Consider the following 17,113-nt stretch of genomic DNA (forward strand, 5'->3'; position numbering starts at 1 on the left):
AGCCTAGCACCAAACTACAATTTTCTCTTTGATGTCATGGAAAGTATTGGAAGAGGTTTGCAAGGGAAACAGCTTTCTCTCTTCACGATAGCATACCCTGGGGCCTCTTTACATCATCCAAAGGGCACCACATTCTAAAGCTGGCCTGAGGGGGTGGGTGCCAGTCCTATGTAGAGGGAGACGCTACAGAAGCAAGAAAGGCCCCAAATGACGCCAGTTAATGCCTGAGGGTGAGCCTGTTTCCGCAGATGCCTCCACGTGATGCTCATCTTTCTAACTGCCTCTCTCCTACCCCTCTGCCCCTCAGTCACAGGGCTCCATGCATAACCCATCTGCCATGCTGCTCCTCCTACATGCCTCTCAGGTGCCAGCTTCCAAGGCTCCACCCCTGCATCCCAGCTGGCCTCCCCGGGGCAGAGGGAACTTTACTTTTAGGGCATGCGTGCTCAGTCACAGTCATGTCCAGCTGTTTGTGACCCCATGAACAGCACCATGCCAGGCTTCCCTGTCCTTCATTATCTCCCAGAGTTTGCTCAAACTCATGTCCATCGAGTCGGTGACGCCAACAATCTCATCCTCTGTTACCCCCTTCTTCTGCCCTCAATCTTTCCCAGCATCAGGGTCTTTTCCAATATTCGTGCCCAAAACAACAGAATAGCCAGATGCTGTGCTAGGCCCACTGGGGATGTGCAAACTCAGGTGAAGGACCCTATGGTGGTTTTGAGCCTCAGTTTGCCCATCTGCAAAATGGGACTCATAAGGGACCCCCCCCCCCCCACCGCCCACAGAACCCACTTTCAGGGGGGTGCTCTGAGTATTCAATGTGGCCTGAAGCAAAGAACTATCAAGTGTAAAAAGCTCAGAAGTTTCCTCAGGAAGCAGGTGCTGTAGTTAGAATGACCATGTTCAGCTTCTTTACCTGGGTCCTCCTCAAGGAGAAACACAGAGGCCAGCACAGGGGCCATGCAGACCCCAGGGTCAACCCCCAATTCCACTTCCTGGAGTTGTTATAGTGGAATTCTAAGGAATTCCACTTCTTTAGACAAAGGCTGCCTTGTTCTAGGCCTCAGTCTTCTTGTCTGTAAAATGGGGTTAATAGCCATTCCTTCTGCTGATAATGGTAGAGGGGGTTAAAGGGCAGATGTCTGCTGAGGTTTAGAACTGGGCCACATTCGGGGTGACCCTCCAGAAGTGTGGATGTTACGTTAGTGAGTGCGAAGGGTCTAGCATGGTATCTAACCCACGGGAAATACACAGGAAGTGAAACCTATTCTTCTCATGTATATTTATTTTAAATCATTTACTACGTAGCCCTGCTACCTCCTTGTCCCTGGAAAACTCAGACACTGCTTCTAGCCCTGCATTTCACAATGGATCCCTCAAACCAGTTGGGAGCATCTGCTGTTGCCACTGTTACCTCTGGGTAGTCCCTGACCCCCCTCGGTCCCAGGCCCTCCCTTTGAGGTCTCAGAAATGTGACTGACAAGTCCGTTTTGTCCAGCAAGGGGCTCCTTTTATTCATTCGGGCGGGGGGGAGTGTTCTGAAATGTGGTGCAACGTTATAAAGTCAAGGGTGCCTGGAAAGCGAGCCTGCCAGGTGCAGGAAAGTGCAAGAAGCCTGCAGAGCCTCCTGGCCCGATGGGCACTCAAGACTTGCCTCTGGCTGCGACTGGTGGCCCAGGAGGGGCCAGAGAGACTTCAGAATGAGATCAGGGTGCCCGCTCCATCCGGAGCTTGGGACCACATCTGTCTGTTCATCATCCTCGTGTACAAGAGTGTGCAAAATCAATCTGAAAACAGCTTCACTCAGGAATCACAGAATCGGCTCCTCCGCTCGGCATCTCTTGGCCTGAGAAGCGCTCTGGCCGTGCAGCAAGGGTCAGGCAGTTTCTGTCTTTCTGAACACCAGGGCATTGCCAGCTGCCTCCAGCCCAGGCAGCAAGGCCGGCCCGGCCTTCACACGGGTGTCTCCTCAGCCACCTTCTTCAAGAGTCCGGCCGCCAGTGGGGAGTGCTGGCTGCCCTCGGAGCCATCAGCCTGCATCTTCAGGCGCACTTTCTGGTTGGTCCTTCTCCACTCGGAGTACAGCTGGCAATGGTAGCGGAATGAGACCTGCAGGGCAGGGTGGACATGAGCGGGAGGGCCAGTGGCTGGAAAACTAGCGCCCCTGGGGCCTCTGCCCTGACCCAGATCAGCACCAGGCCCCTGCTTCCAGAGGCAGCGGCAGCATCAAAGCGGTTCTCACATGGACAGAGCACATACACCCACTCACTCGCCCAGGGACCCTCCCCAGCAGCACTGAGGGCCCTGCCAAGGGTGTGTGTGTGTGTGTGTGTGTGTGTGTGTAGAGGGGGTGGTCCCTTTCTGTTTCTCAGAAGGTGGCAGTGAAGTGATACAGCCCCTTGCGTGCATGCATGCTAAGTCGCTTCAGCCATGTCTGACTCTGCGACCCTATGGATGGTAGCCTGCCAAGCTCCTCTGTCCATGGGATTCTCCAGGCAATAATACTGGAGTGGGTTGTTGTGCCCTCCTCCAGGGGATCTTTCCGACTCAGGGATCGAATCTGTGTCTCTTGAGACTCCTGCATTTGCAGGTGGTGGATTCTTTACCACTAAGCACCACCTGGGAAGCCCATTAGACTATTAGTCAGCTCCAAAAAGAAATGAGCTATCAAGCTGTGAAAAGACATGGAGGAATCTTAAATGCATACGGCTGAATGAAAGAAGCCAATCTGAAGAGGCTACAGGGAATTCCCTGGTGGTCCAGTGGTTAGTTAGGACTCGGCACTTTCACTAAAAAGACCACTTACTGCGAGATTCCACCTCTATGACATTTTTAAGGAAAGGCAAAACTATGGAGACAGTAACAAGATCAGTGGTTTTCCAGGGATCAGAGAGGGAGGAGGGATGAATAAACAGAGCACAGCATTTTTAGGGTGGTGAAAACACTCTGTATGATCCCATAGTGGGAGATACGTGTCTTTATACGGTGGTCTAAACCCACAAATTGTTCCACACCAAGACTGAACCCTTGATGTAAACTGTGGCCTTGGGTGATGATGCGTCAGTGTTGGTTCATCGATTAATGAACTTGCCGCTCTGGTGCCACGTTGACCGTGGGGGAGGCTGGGCAGGTGTCAGGGAGGATTTTGGAGAACTCTGTACTTCCCGCTCCATTTTGCTGTTAAACCTTGAACTGCTCTAATGAATCAAATCTGTTTAAAAAAAATTTTTTTTCCCCCAGTAAATGTCAGTGGTTCCTACTCTTTGACCAAGGAAGTTCCAAGAAACATTTGCACGGGTGGCACCCAAAGCACTGTTTATAACAGCAAATAAAGGAGAAGGAAAAAAAAATTGGAATAATCCCTGTGTCCATCAAAAGAGATTAGTTAAATAAATATAGCACACCCACACAATGAAGGACTGTTGGGTGACTGCCTTTTTTTTTTTAAAAGGATGTTAGCAAAGTGAAAACAAGCAGACTGCAAAGCAGAACCTATGATGCATCCTACTTGTATTAAGAAATCTGCGTGGTGGGTGCACTGGCAAATAATTCTTGAGGAGGGGGCACCCCCATAGCTGTGGTTCTATCTGCGGGACCTTCCCCCCCGAGTGAGGGTTCTCATGCCTCCAGATCCCAGGGACAACACCCCTACCACACTCACTCTCTCCCAACCCCAGTCACCTTTTCTCTCAGTCTCTTTATTTTTTATTTTCTGGCTGCACCACATGGCCTGTGGGACCTTAGTTCCCTGACCGGGGATCAAACCAAGTCCCCTGCACTGGCAGCCTTAACCACTGGACTGCCAGGAAGTCTCTCTTAGTCTCTTGATCGTCCTCTCTGTCTCTCTCATTCTTCTGCCTTTTCTCCCACAGTCTTTCCAGTGGCTCTCTGCCTCTCTCCCTTCCCCTTGCCCCCAAAACCCAGACAGTCCAGTCTTAACAGGACTCGTGGCTAGTGGGGCCTGCACTCAGCTGAAGTGATCCTGTGATCTTGCATTCCTCGGGCAGAAGCCTCACACTTGGCTCCTGGGACCTCAAACCGGCCCGGAATCTGGAGCTCCATGAGATGCTGGGAGTTGCTTCCACCCCACGGTCCAGCCACAAGCCCAGGCAGGCAGAGTGCCGCCCTGTCCCCCACCCCAGCTCCATCCAAGTCACTGCCCAAGCCCCTGACCTGTCTGCTCCCAGATGCCTGCTGTCTGGCTGGCAGCCACTCACCAGCGTCCAGAGGACATAGATGGTGAAGAGGGCGATGGTGAGGGCGATCAGCCCCAAGGCCTCCAGATGGCTGTGGAGCCGGAGGTGGTCCTGGGCCCCTCGCAGGCACAGCCAGCCTGAGATAGCGGCCAGTGGCGTGATGAACAGGAAGCACACCACGTCACAGCACAGCGTCCGCTTCTCTGTCCGAGGCCCGGGATCCTTCAGCCACTGCGGGGAAGGAGGGAGGGGGAGCCGGTGAGAGGGACCACCACACACCGCCCTGCTACGAGCCTATGCCAGGGGATGGGGCATCAGGGCCCTCTCTGCAGACACCCATCTTCATCACTGTTCCTGCAGGACCCTACTTCTGCCTTGCCTCCTACAATCCTTTCTTTCTTTCAGATACTTACTGAGATGATGACAGGACAGGCCTGGGTAGGTGCAGGGCATTTCTGCCCCTGGTTTTGTTTTTTTTGCCACATCACAAGGCTTGCAGGATTTTAGTTCCCCGACCAGGGATAGAACCTGCACCTCCTGCAGTGGAAGCTCAGTCGTGTCTGACTCTCTGTGATCCCATGGACTGTAGCCCACCAGGCTCCTCTGTCCATGGGATTCACCAGGCAAGAATACTGGAGCCGGTTGCTGTTTCCTCCTCCAGGGGATTTTCCCGACCCAGAGATAGAAACTGCATCTCTTGCATCTCCTGCACTGGCAGGCAGATTTTTTTTTTTTTTTTTACCACTAAGCCACCTGGGAGGCCCTAGATGAAGAGTGGAGTTAACCACTGGACTGCCAACGAAGTCCCATGCCTATTTTACAGATGGGAGAAACAGAGGGCATAGAGGGGCTGACTCCTTTGTGCAAACTCACATGGCTAGTGATCTACAAAGCCAGAACTGGAGCCCAGGAAGTCTTGCCTCAGGGTCTGTGTGTCCTTGGCTGCTATGGTACACTGCCTGCCACAGATGATGGGTGGTAGGAATCCCTGCCTGCGGCTTCCCTGCTGGTTGGGGGAGAGAGGAAATGACTGAACGATCAGGGTGGGGACTGCTATGCTGAAGAGGTAAGGCTGCTGCTGCTGCTGCTGCTGCTGCTGCTAAGTCGCTTCAGTCGTGTCCGACTCTGTGCGACCCAAGACAGCAGCCCACCAGGCTCCCCCGTCCCTGGGATTCTCCAGGCAAGAACACTGGAGTGGGTTGCCATTTCCTTCTCCAATGCAGGAAAGTGAAATGTGAAAGTGAAGTTGCTCAGTCGTGTCCAACTCTTAGCGACCCCATGGACTGAAGCCTACCAGGCTCCTCCATCCAAGGGATTTTCCAGGCAAGAGTACTGGAGTGGGGTGCCATGGCTGCAGAGACCCAATTGAGCAGAAGGAACCTCATGAGGAATGGGGGAGATGTGCTCCAGGCTGCAGAAACAGCATGTGCAAAGGCCCTGGGGTGGGAGCATGTGTTCCACACAATGGGTAGTGGGGAGAGGGTGAGCTGTGTGGACAGGCCGGCTTGCCCTCCCACTGTTCTCTTAAGAGTAGGTCCTAGGCGGGCCAGGGGCTCTTCCAGGAGCCCCCACCTCAGCTCAGTGACATCACCCCTTGTAGTTCTCAGATGCCCCATGCCAAGCTAGGCTGGGCATGGAGGAGTCTGGAGGGCACCCTGGTGAGCAGCAACTGCTCTGGGAAGCCGTGTGGCTCCCACCACACTTGGAAATACCTTGTGTCGACCCCAACCCACTGCACTCAAGCTGAGCTCTCGGGATTGGCCCACAAAGTCCCCCGGCCAGGTCACCACCCCTCCTTCAGGGCCACTGTCCTCCTCCTTTAACTCCCTTCTCTCCAACCACGTGGGCTTGACCAAGGACACCAAGCTCCTCCTCAAAGGAGGCCTCAGGGCCTTTACACCTGCTGTGCCCCCTGCCAGGACTGTCCTTCCCCAGGTTGGGGCTCCTCATTCCTCAGGTCTCAGCTCTAGGGTCACCTGAAGTAACCAAAACAGGGAAGGGGCACAGGACCTGTCAGATCTGGAACCTCAGGCCCAGTTCCCACCCCCATCAGCAGAAGTGGCCCCAGGGAGAGGAGAGAGGGTCCTCCCTCTAGAGAAGCCGCTTCCCCAGCCCACTAGGATCCTCCAAGGCCATTTCCTCCTTCGGCCCCATGTCTGCCTTCCTCCCTTCTCCCAACTCCGGCCTCTGGCTCCCAAGCGTACCTCTGTGAGAGATCGGGACCGCTTCTCCACTGCAAACTCTGTATGGCACAGCTCGCAGTAGCTGGTGTTGGATGAGGAAAGCCACCTCTCCAGACAGCTCTTGTGCACAGCGCCCAGCGTGCCACTGCACCCACATGGAGACAGTAGGCTCTCCCCATTTGCCCCCTCATGGCAGATCCGGCAGAAGGGACCATCGCTAGACACAGAGATGGGACACATGAGTAATGGTTGAGCCTCCTGCCTGCTCCTGCTTCACTCTGCCCTGGATCGTAAGCTCAGTGCTGCCCCTATATACTGCTTTTTGGCAAACCCCTATTCATCCCTCAATGCCCAGCTCCAAATGTCCTTTTCTCTTGGAAAGCCTTCCCAGACTCCCACAGGTGGAGTGATGTGCTCCCTCCCCAGGGTTCCTGCAGCATCGTTTTAGGCCCAGGGTGGGCATCACTTGTACCTGCCTGCCCAGTGTCTGCTCCTCCTTCTATACCACCACTCTAACTGTGTTGGGCAACTGCCCCAATCTCAAGAGGACACCCCTGATGACCCCAGGCCTGACCAATCAAAACATCACACATCTCTGGTCACAGAGGCTGACTCAGGGAAGGGCACATGTGATGCAGAGCCACTGGAATTGATTTCTGAAACTCTTCTTTTTTTCTTCTAAACTCCAGAACTACAGGCAGCATGGCTGATGTAAGTCTGGAGCTGCTGGCAGCAGCTCGGGCTCCACCTGGAGTCTGCAAATGATGCTAAAACAGAGGATCACGGAGCCCAAAGGTAGGGAGAGGCAGATTCCCAAGAACATCATCAGAAGCACCAGATCCAGCCACACCTGAAGGCCATGCCACCGGAGAAACCTGTGCATCCCAGAAGAGCTCCTGGGCTCCTCCACTCTAGTGAAGCTGGGAAAACAGACATAAAAAGGCATCTACAGGAAGCCATTTCCCATTTCAGGGAAGTCTCTGCCCCAGCATGGTCTCAGGGGATTCTGGGTCCTTCCTGGGGCAGTTCAAGAGACCAAGGGCATGGCCTTAGTGGGCCCAGAGGCTGTCCAGCACATGAGTCATTGTTTTCCAGACATTTCTGCCCAGAAAGTGGATTGCAGGAACACATGAAGAAAGTGGAGCAGGAGAGCTGTTTTCCAGACAACACTGCCAGTTTCCCCTAGGAAACTTTCTCTCCTTTTCTCAGTGTCCCTGCTGTGGGGGTGGGGCCCAGCTGCTTTGAAACCCAGGAGCTGAGAGCTGACCCCTCAGGTCTGCTTTCTGGCCCTTGGTCCTATGCGTGGGGTGATGCTTTCTCCTCCGACATCAAAAGGGCCTGCCCAGCTCCCCTGTGCTCCCACACCCTGATCCCATGTTCCCGACACACATTCAGTGAACAGGAAAGACATCCCTGCTCTAGGAGCCAAGCCAGAAAGTGGAAGCAATGAGGACCAGGAGAGCGAGTTACGTTGGTTTGGGGGGTTTGTCCCGGGGAACCCTACGTAGGAGGTTCAAGTTCAGAGAAAATGAAATATGGGTAAGCAAAGCACACACTGACTATGATGGAGCTATGATCAGGTCCCACACACCATTCAAAGGGCAACATGGGGGTTAATCTGTTTCGTTCTCACAGGGAGCCTGGGAGGAAGGTGCTGTTATTGCCCCCATTTCACAGATGTGGAAACTGAGGTATTGAGAGGTTGACTTGGTTGTGCCAAGTCACACTGGATTTGAACCCAGGAAGTCGCTCCAAGGCCTGTGAACCCGGAACCACTAGGTTGCCTGCCCCCAGAAGTAGGGCAAGAGAAGTGGGCTCTACTGTTTGAAATTCTGGCAGGAAAATCATTCAGAGGAAACAGGAGAGGAGAAAATGGGACGGGAGAGTGGGTGAGACATCCACAGGCCGCTGTCGGGCTGCCCGGTGCAGGCTCCACAGAAGAGAGATGTGAACAAGAAAGGAAATGGAAGCCATGCCCAGTGACGCTGGCAGGTATCCAGTTCTCTCCAGGCCTCGGCTTCCGCAGGTATCAAAAGGGAGGGTGGGGCAAGGTGCCCCATGGGAACCCCATGGAGGGAGAAGTCCTCCCCACCCCCATGCTGGCAGCTCTGGCTGGGAACCCCCTAGGCCTGCCAAGGATCCCCTCACTCCCAGGCTGGGTCATGTGGCACAGACACCTTCCTGACTCAAGGGGTCTGATGGAGATGCATACAGAAAAACCAAGACCCTGGAAGAAGCCCAGAAGGAGCCCTCCAGTCTCACTGGGCTCAGGCAAGGCAAAGACCTGTAAGGGGCCCAGCACTGGGCTCCCTCCACAACACGGCAAGGCTTCCGTCTGCTTCTCTGTATGTCTGAATGAAAAGTTTATGAATTAATTCTGACACCTGCTACCCATGTGGATGAACCTTGAGGGCGTGACACTCTGTGAAAGAAGCCGGTCACAAAAGGACAGACTGGCGAATTCCACTTCTGCAAGTTTTCTAGAGGGAAGTCAGATCCAGAGACAGAAAGTAGGAATGGTGTGGGGCCCCTGGGCTGAGGAAGGGGGAGGGGGAGTGAGTGTTTTAGTGAAGACAGAGTGCAAGATCAAAAGAGTTATGGGAGGGACTTCCCTGGTGGTCCAGTGGTTAAGAATCTGCCTTGCAATGCAGAGTACATGGGTTCGATTCCTGGTCAGGAAACTAAAATTTCACATGCTTCAGGGCAATTAAGCCAGTGTGCCGCAACTACTGAGCCTGTGTGCTCCAGAGCCCGCACGCTACAGCTGGAGAGTCTGTGACCCACAGTGAAGATCCCAAGTGCTGCAACGAAGACCTGACAGGGCCAAATAAATAAATATTAAAAAAAGAAAGTCGTGGGGCTGAATGATGGTGATGGTTACACAACACCATGAATGCACTTAAAGCCACTGAACAGTACACTTTCAAGTGGCCAAAAAGGTAAATTGTACGTTATATCTTAACCATAAAAAAACTAGAAGGAAAAGTTTATGAATTTGATGATCTGAAGGAAACATCATGGTAATACATTAGACTTGAAAAACTGGTGGCTAGCTTAAATCTTCAGAGAAGGCAATGGCACCCCACTCCAGTATTCTTGCCTGGAAAATCCCATGGACGGAGGAGCCTGGCAGGCAGCAGTCCATGGGGTCGATAGAGTCAGACATGACTGAGCGACTTCACTTTCACTTTTCACTTTCATGCATTGGAGAAAGAAATGGCAACCCACTCCAGTGTTCTTGCCTGGAGAATCCCAGGGACGGGGAAGCCTGGTTGGCTGCCGTCTATGAGGTCGCACAGAGTCGGACACGACTGAAGCGACTTAGCAGCAGCAGCAGCAGCTTAAATCTTAATGAGTTAAGGCAGATTTAAATTGGCGTGGGGTTTCCTTGGGCTTCCCGGGTGGCGCTAGTGGTAAAGAACCCGCCTGCCAACGCAGGAAACATAAGAGACCAGGGTTCCATCCCTGGGTTGGGAAGAATCCTTGGAGGAGGGCACGCCACCCCACTTCAGTATTCTTGCCTAGAGAATCCCACGGACAGAAGAGCCTGGCAGGCTACAGTCCATGGAGTTGCAGAGTCGGACACGACTAAAGCTACTTAGCACGCACACATGGGGCTTCCTTAAATCTCTTTCCCTTGATGATAAGTTGGTGAACCAAGCAGATTCAGCTCACACATGTGTCTGGAAGATTGGCACCGAGGTTTAAGTACATTAATCGAAAACTTTGCATGCTCAGTCGCTTCAGTTGTGTTCGACCCCGTGGACTGTAGCCCGCCAGGCTCCTCTGTCCGTGGGATTTTTCAGGCAAGAATACTGGAGTGGGGTGCCATTTTCTCCTCCAGGGGATCTTCCCAACCCAGAGATCGAACCTGTGGCTCCTGATTATTTACCACTGAGCCACCAGGGAAGCATTATGAGGTGGCAAAGCCCCTTGTGAGCAATATATGGGGACCATGGCCATGCACTTTCAGAACCACTCAGCAAGAAGGTGCCCCAGGTTAGAGATACAGGGGAGCAGCAACTGTTGCCAGTCCTACATGGAGAGAGGCTCCCATCCCACGTGGGCACCAAGCCCAGGTACCTTGAGGCCACAACCAGCACTACCAGCTACTTCCTTGTGCGGCCTCCCCAAGATGTGAACTACTCACCAACATCAGATCTCCGAATTTCACCCAGTAATCTGGAGTTTCAGCTTTTCCTGAAGAATCTGACCTGTCTACCCAGTTTCCATGTGGTGATTACTCACTGGGCCCCTTTCGCTGATTTATTTGCCTACCTGGCCCCTCTAGGTGGTGAATTTTTCTTTTCTTTTTTTTTGGCTGCACCACTTGGCATGTGGGATTTTAGTTCCCCAACCAGTGATGGAACCCACGACCCCTGTGGTGAAAACGTGGAGTCTTAACCATTGGACTGCCAGGGATGTCCCAGGTGGTTGGATTTCTGACTGCAGGCGGGGCTGGGAATTAACTGGGCTGGAGAGTGAAGCAAGTGAAAGCATCAATTCCTGCTCGGTCACCACTCACCTTGGTGTCTCCAAGGCCCGGATGACAGTCGAGAGGAGCCGGCCATCTCTTGAAGTCACCTGGGCCACATACTGGGGTGGTCCGAGGCCTGTGGCCTCCACGACCTTGGAGAAGGCAGGGCTGTCGGAGCAGTCACACAGGGAGCCGGGGAGGTGACAACAGTCACCCGTCGTCATGGCCACAGGGCGCCCTGTGTCCTCAGGGCCCAAGGCCCATGGTCCCAGGAGCCTGGGGAGAGGCCGGCCGGAGGATCAAGAGCAAGGTTAGCAAACCACACACAGCACAGAGCCAGCTCTCTGAGCTGTGGTTGAACAATCTCTAAGATGGGCCTTTGGAGGGGGGGCTATGAGGATTCAGTCAGGTCACACATGCAACTCAGGCCAGGCCTGGCGCATCTCAGGGGCCTGGCTATATTCTCTCTGGCTCTCCTAAGAAAGGCCAGCCTGGTCTGGCCCACAAAGCATGCAGGACATCACCTTTCCAGCCTGGATAGCAGTGGCTAACAGTGACTGAATACCATCTGTGTGGTAGGCCCAGTGCACCGTGCTCTCTAGGGCCAGAACTATCCCTGCCAAAATCATGGAGAAACTGTTCCCCGTGGACTGGATTCCCAGGGTTGGACTCAGAGAGAATAAGCCTGCCATGGAGTGGGCTGGAACTGAGCTACAAACTTGGCCCAAATGACCAGGATGGTGAGTCATTTTGACCCTGCTGGTTCATGGCTTCTTGTGGGCTCTGAGTTTCTTGATAATTCAGGCTATCGAGGAAGTGGTAGTCCAGAATGGGGTAGTGTCTGTCCCCACCCAGAAGAGCAACCACTTAGAGCAGTGCCTCTGTCCCCAAGGAGAGGCCATGGGAGATAGCCAGAGCCTCAGGCAGCAAGCTGAAGTCTGCTCTGGTGGCGAGGGTGGGGACTGACTTCAGCAGGATTCCATCCCCCTACCTCCCCACCCCAGGGTCTGACCTGTCAGCAGGAACCCTTGGCAAGCTCCTCTTCCATCCCAGAACCAACCAGCAAGGCTTGTGTGTTTCCCTGTGAGAATTTCAGGAAAGGGACTGAGGCCTCCGGAAGCCAATAAAGGTGCCCCAGAGATTAGGATTTCCATCCCAAACTTATCTCACCCTCCACCATCTGCCCCCAGGAACTGTGGTCCAGAGACCCCAGAAACACTCACCGAGGTACCCCTCCACACACACAAGTGTTTTTTACCCACCCTTGCTAGTCAAACTCTGAGATCCAAAGAGGGGCGGAGGGAAGCAGTGCAAGTCACTGGCTAACTTTGTGTACCAGGACAGTCTCCTGTGGATCAACAATCTCTGAACAGCTCAGCCAGAAGCACTCTGGGCCCAACAGGCCCTTCTGAGCCTCCTAAGTGGGGCCACACAGTCAGCCAGATAAGCAAGTGTCAGCCCAGAGGCAGGAGGAGCCTTCGAGGAAGGCTGCATGACCAAGATAACACCCACAGGCCAGTGGCCAGGCTGCCACGTCGTGCACACTGCTGTCCCTCCCAAGTGAGGCCAGCAGGGAAGTTGCTGGGCTACCCAAGGGAAAGGCTGCAGAGGGGACTCCACGCCTCTTGCCCCTCCAAGGATTGGCCTTCACATTTCTGCAAGTAATTGGGCGTCCCAAGACACATCACAGCTCCTATGCATTAAGTTCTACCATTTCTTTTATTGTCAGAGGAAAAGCAATAACAGAACCAAAACAACACTGGTAAAATCTGCTCATGCAAGGCTTGCAAATCAACCAAATGATGCTAGCAGCTACTGCAAAATAAACTCATGGTTGCCGGGGGAAGGGATAGTTAGGGATAGTGGGAAGGTCATGTACACACTGCTATATTTAAAATGGATAACTGACAAGGACATTTCGTAGAGCACAGGGAACTCTGCTCAATGTTATGTGTCTGCTCTGATGAGAGAAATTCTGTTACTTTCATGTAATTCTCAGAGGGAAACACACAAGCCTTATTGGCTGGTTCTGGGATTGGGCGGGGTGGGGGGGGGGCAGTGTTGGAATGGATACATATATATGTATGGCTGAGTCCCTTCCCTGTTCACCTGAAACTACCACAACATTGTTAATCGGCTATACCCTAGTACAAAACAAAAAGTTTGGGAAAAAAATAATAGTGGCTACTGTAAGTAACTGGTAGGACATCCCCAGTGGTCTAGTGGCTAAGATTCTGGGCTCCCAATGCTGGCGGACCAGGTTGGATCCCTGGTCAGGGAACTAGATCCCACAAACCTTGACTAGAGATCCTACATGCTGCAACTAAGACCCAGCTCAGCGACAGCATGGACTGTAGCCTGCCAGGCTCCTCTGTCCATAGAATTCTCCAGGCAAGAAAACTAGAGTGGGTTACCATTCCCTTTCCAGAGGATCCTCCCTACCCAGAGATTAAACCCAGGTCTCCTGCCTTGCAGGCGGATTCTCTACCATCTGAGCCACCGGGCAAGCCTAATATATATATATAAAAATATATATATATATATATATATTTAAAATGTACCTAACCTCAGTGCTATATTTAAAATGGATAACCAACAAAGGTCTATTATATAACACATAGAACTCTGCTCAGTGTTACGTGCCAGCTTGGATGGGAGGGCGGTTTGAGGGGAGAATGGAAACATGTGTATGTATGGCTGAGTTCCTTTGCTGTTTACCTGAAACTATCACAATGTTGTTAATTGGCTATACCCCAATACAAAATGGTGTAAGAAACAATAAAAATTAAAAAAAAGAAAAGGTACCTACTACAAGCCAGGCACTGTGCTGAGTTTATTGAACTCCAATAGTTGTTATAAATGTTCCTTCAAAGGTCACCTCCCCAGCAAGGCCTTCCGTGATCACTTGGGTTGAAGTGCTACTCATGTCCACATTATTGCCCTCACAGATGTGTCCCTCTCTGAAATGCTCTTATTTCTTTTTCTTTTTTTTTTTTTGCCCACATGGTGAGGCTTGTAGGATCTTAGTTCCTTGACCAGGGATTGAACCTAGGCCCTCAGCAATGAGAACACAGAGTCCCAACCACTGCACCACCAGGGAGGTCCCTTTAATGTTCTTATTTCTTCATCTGCTGTTTAAACCACATCTGTCTTCCACTATCAGTCATCTCCAGCGCCTGATCCAACGTCTGGTACACAGTTCCTGCATTAATTCCTCAGCCCCTCTTCTGTGTAAGAGCAGGGTGGGAGAGCCAGTCCCTTGATCTCCAGACCCTGGTTTGCCAGCACCCAAGATGGGAACCAGAAATCTTCAGAGGCTGGAGATCTGTGCAAAGCACAGAGGCTTGGGCTCAGGAGAGGCCAGTCTCGAGCCTGGATACAAGGGTAGGGTGGCTGCAGGCTGGACTCAGCTCTGGGGCTGCTGGGAGGGGTGACTAAGCCAACGCCTCCAGCAAACTTGGCCCAGTGCCCAGGAGATGGATTTCACTGAATCTTCACAACAAACCTATGATGGAAGTCCAATAACTATCCCCATTTGACAGTTGAGGAGGCTCAGAGAGGGGCAGTTACTTGCCCAAGATCACACAGCTAAGTTGGGACAGTGCAGGATTTGAACTTAGTCCAGTGAGTGGGTCTGGGACCCAAGAGATCTGGGTTCTTTTAAGTCCTGACTCTGGTGCTGATGCTGTGTATCCTGGGACAAGTCACTTGGCTTCTCTGGGCCTCATTCTCCTCTTTTGTCAAATAAGTTGATGAAGCTAGTGCACTGTGTCTGCTGAAGGGCTTCATAAGAAGAAGGGTCAATTCAGGCTCAATTCCTCCAGCAAAGCTTGTCCTTGGCTAGGCTTGTCTGGGGTGGCACGGGGGCACCACAACATTTTGAACAGCTTCTTTTTTCTGAGGGCAGGAAACTGAGGGAAGAAGAGTCAGATGGCCCTAATTCCCCCACAGTGTTGTCTCAGTTCAGTTGCTTCACTCCCTGGGCCTCAGTTTTCTCTTTTGTATAACGGGGGGTTGCAATGAGACCCAGCTCATATATGCATAAGCATGAATAAGTTGATAAATTTTAGCTCTTATGATAATTATTGTCCTCAGCTTACAGACAGCTGTTGGGAGGGTCTGATAATACAAGGCACAGTCAGTGCCTGGCACACACTAAGCACTCAACAAATGCTCAGTTATTTTTTTTTAGGATAAATGTGTAGTCTGTGAAATGCATTCATTCCTCTTCACTTAGCAAAGAGAAGCTCCTGTGTGCCCTTCAGCACTTGCATAACCCTGCACTGGAGGCCAGACTCTAATCCCAGCTCTGATCTTTACTCACTATGTAGCCCTGGTTGAAAAGCTGGCCCTCTCTGAGCCTTGACTTCCTCAGCTGTATAGCAGAGAGGGGCTTCCCTGGTGGCTCATTGGTAAAGAATCCACCTGCCAATGCAGGAGATGTGGGTTCGATTCCTAGGTCAGGAAGATCCCCTGGAGAAGGAAATGGCAACCCACTCCAGTATTCTTGCCTGGGAAATCCCATGGACAGAGGAACCTGGTGGGCTACACTCCATGGGGTCGCAAAAGAGTCAGACACGACTTGGTCACTAAACAACAGCAACACAGCAGGGAACATTTCTTCCCTTGAAGTACTTGAAGTATCAAGTACTTCCACTTGATATTGTCACTAAAGGATTAAATGGACTAAACCTATAAATTCTGGCTGTCCTGTTTTGAGCACCCACTAACAGCCAGGCTCTCTGCTAAGCAAATGCCTGGGTCATCATCTTGACTATTTTCCTGGCAGAGCCCCTCTGAGGAGGAGGTTGGGGAAGGTGACTGGTCACTTATTGACCGCCTACTATACGCAGGGCGCTTTCTTCGTCTGCACCTCCTTAATCTTCACAACAGCCCCGTTAGGTTGGTCCTGGGATGACCTAGTTTCACAGATGGGGAAAGTGAGGCTCAGAGAGGCACCTACTGTGCGCCAGCCCCCCGGAGACCTCCTGCCTTCTACAAAGACGGAAACTGAGAACACCTACTTGCTGGGAAGGCTGAGGCCGACGGTCCGAGCCTGGCCGTCCTTCAGGGGGCCGGGCTCGGGCCTCGAACTCTGGGCCATGCAGCAGAACGGCACCCCTCCACCCCAACCTCCCGCCCGTGCCCACCTGATCCGCGGCCGGGCCGGGCGGCCGCGCAGGCCCCTCCGCTCGCCCCGGCCCTGGTCCCGGCCCGGCCGGTCCCGTCAGCGCCGCTAGCTCCGCTCTGGCCGGTACCTGCGTCTGGACACCGCCCGCCGAGCCGACGGTGTCACGGACCAATGGCGACCACCTCTCGCCTACACTGGCCAATTGTCATGGATGTCCCGCCCTGGAAGGCGGGGCCACAGGCGACGGGGACGTTCTGGGCCGCACAGGCCCGGCGGCGCCGCAGCTACTGACTCCGCCCCTGCCGCGTCCTGGCTCCGCCCCAACCTCGATCCCGCCCCCCGATCCCCGACCCCGCCCTATCTCGACTCGGGGCACGAGCGGGGCAGGTGGCGCCACCTGCAGACGACCAGTTAATAAATTAAACCGTTACCGAATTCAACGTGACACCAGCAGAGGGATTTGTGTTCCTCACCTCCCTTAAGCGTCTCATCAATTCTGGCGGCGGGATGAACCATCTGATCACATTTCACAGAGAGGAAACAGAAACCTAGAGAGGTTAGGGGGCCGTGGAAGAGCCTAAAGCCATCATTTATTCATCATTCATTTTCATTCATATATACAACAAATTAATTGATTAGATGTAATAAACATCAATATGAGCCAGGCACTGTGCTAGGCGCTGTGGACACAATGTTTAATATGGTAAATAGTGCTGCCCTCACGGATCGCAGTGTAGGGGGTGAAGTAGACGTTAAACAGTCAGTAATGTAATTATTAATTGCAAAGGTGATAAATTGTAGCGAGCGAGAGAGGCATATCACGGAATATTTGGAAAGTTCAAAAGTAATTCCCTAAAGAAGCAATTGAACTGACACTGTCACATGCAAAGTGTCTGAGGTGGGATGGAGAATTTCCTTAATACTCCTTTCTTCCCCTGCCTTTATTGAGTATGTAGATCCAGCTTAGTCACCTTAGTCAAATTCTTTCGTGTTGTACTGGCTTATATTTTTAAAAAATGGAATTATAAATCATATAGGTTACCTATAGAGGGAAGTAGAATAGAAAGGACAAAATAGAAGCTACACTTTTTAATTTTTTTTTTTTTTTTTTTTACTTTTTGGC

At 52.4% G+C, this 17,113-nt stretch overlaps 1 protein-coding gene across 3 annotated transcripts; it reads right to left on the minus strand.

The window, feature by feature from the left end:
- Positions 1-1,487: 1,487 nt before the first annotated feature.
- On the minus strand, positions 1,488-16,160 carry MARCH2 (membrane associated ring-CH-type finger 2). 3 transcript variants are annotated; one of them, XM_027547522.1, is made up of 6 exons: positions 16,118-16,160; positions 11,872-11,940; positions 10,908-11,135; positions 6,404-6,599; positions 4,221-4,430; positions 1,488-2,112 (listed from the first exon to the last, which is right to left on the minus strand). In XM_027547522.1, exons 3-6 carry the CDS (start codon positions 11,081-11,083, stop codon positions 1,957-1,959), a joined length of 738 nt encoding a protein of 245 aa, XP_027403323.1. In that variant the 5' UTR covers positions 11,084-11,135; positions 11,872-11,940; positions 16,118-16,160; the 3' UTR covers positions 1,488-1,956. The 3 variants fall into 3 exon arrangements, with proteins under 3 accessions (XP_027403323.1, XP_027403322.1, XP_027403324.1); XM_027547521.1 differs by having other exon boundaries at positions 16,010-16,152; XM_027547523.1 differs by lacking the exon at positions 11,872-11,940 and having other exon boundaries at positions 16,010-16,125.
- Between the last annotated feature and the right edge of the window lie 953 nt (positions 16,161-17,113).

Source organism: Bos indicus x Bos taurus, chromosome 7, assembly GCF_003369695.1.
Source record: "Bos indicus x Bos taurus breed Angus x Brahman F1 hybrid chromosome 7, Bos_hybrid_MaternalHap_v2.0, whole genome shotgun sequence".
Classification (NCBI taxonomy): domain Eukaryota; kingdom Metazoa; phylum Chordata; class Mammalia; order Artiodactyla; family Bovidae; genus Bos; species Bos indicus x Bos taurus.

Bases quoted from the DNA above. Each gene is read 5' to 3' on its own strand.
- MARCH2 (XM_027547522.1), bottom strand. From the start codon at position 11,083: ATGACGACGGGTGACTGTTGTCACCTCCCCGGCTCCCTGTGTGACTGC. The intron at 6,600-10,907 runs GTGAGTGGTGAC...CTCTGTGTCTAG, and splicing joins CGGGCCTTGGAGACACCAAG to CGATGGTCCCTTCTGCCGGA. The intron at 2,113-4,220 runs GTGAGTGGCTGC...CCTGCCCTGCAG, and splicing joins TCTATGTCCTCTGGACGCTG to GTCTCATTCCGCTACCATTG.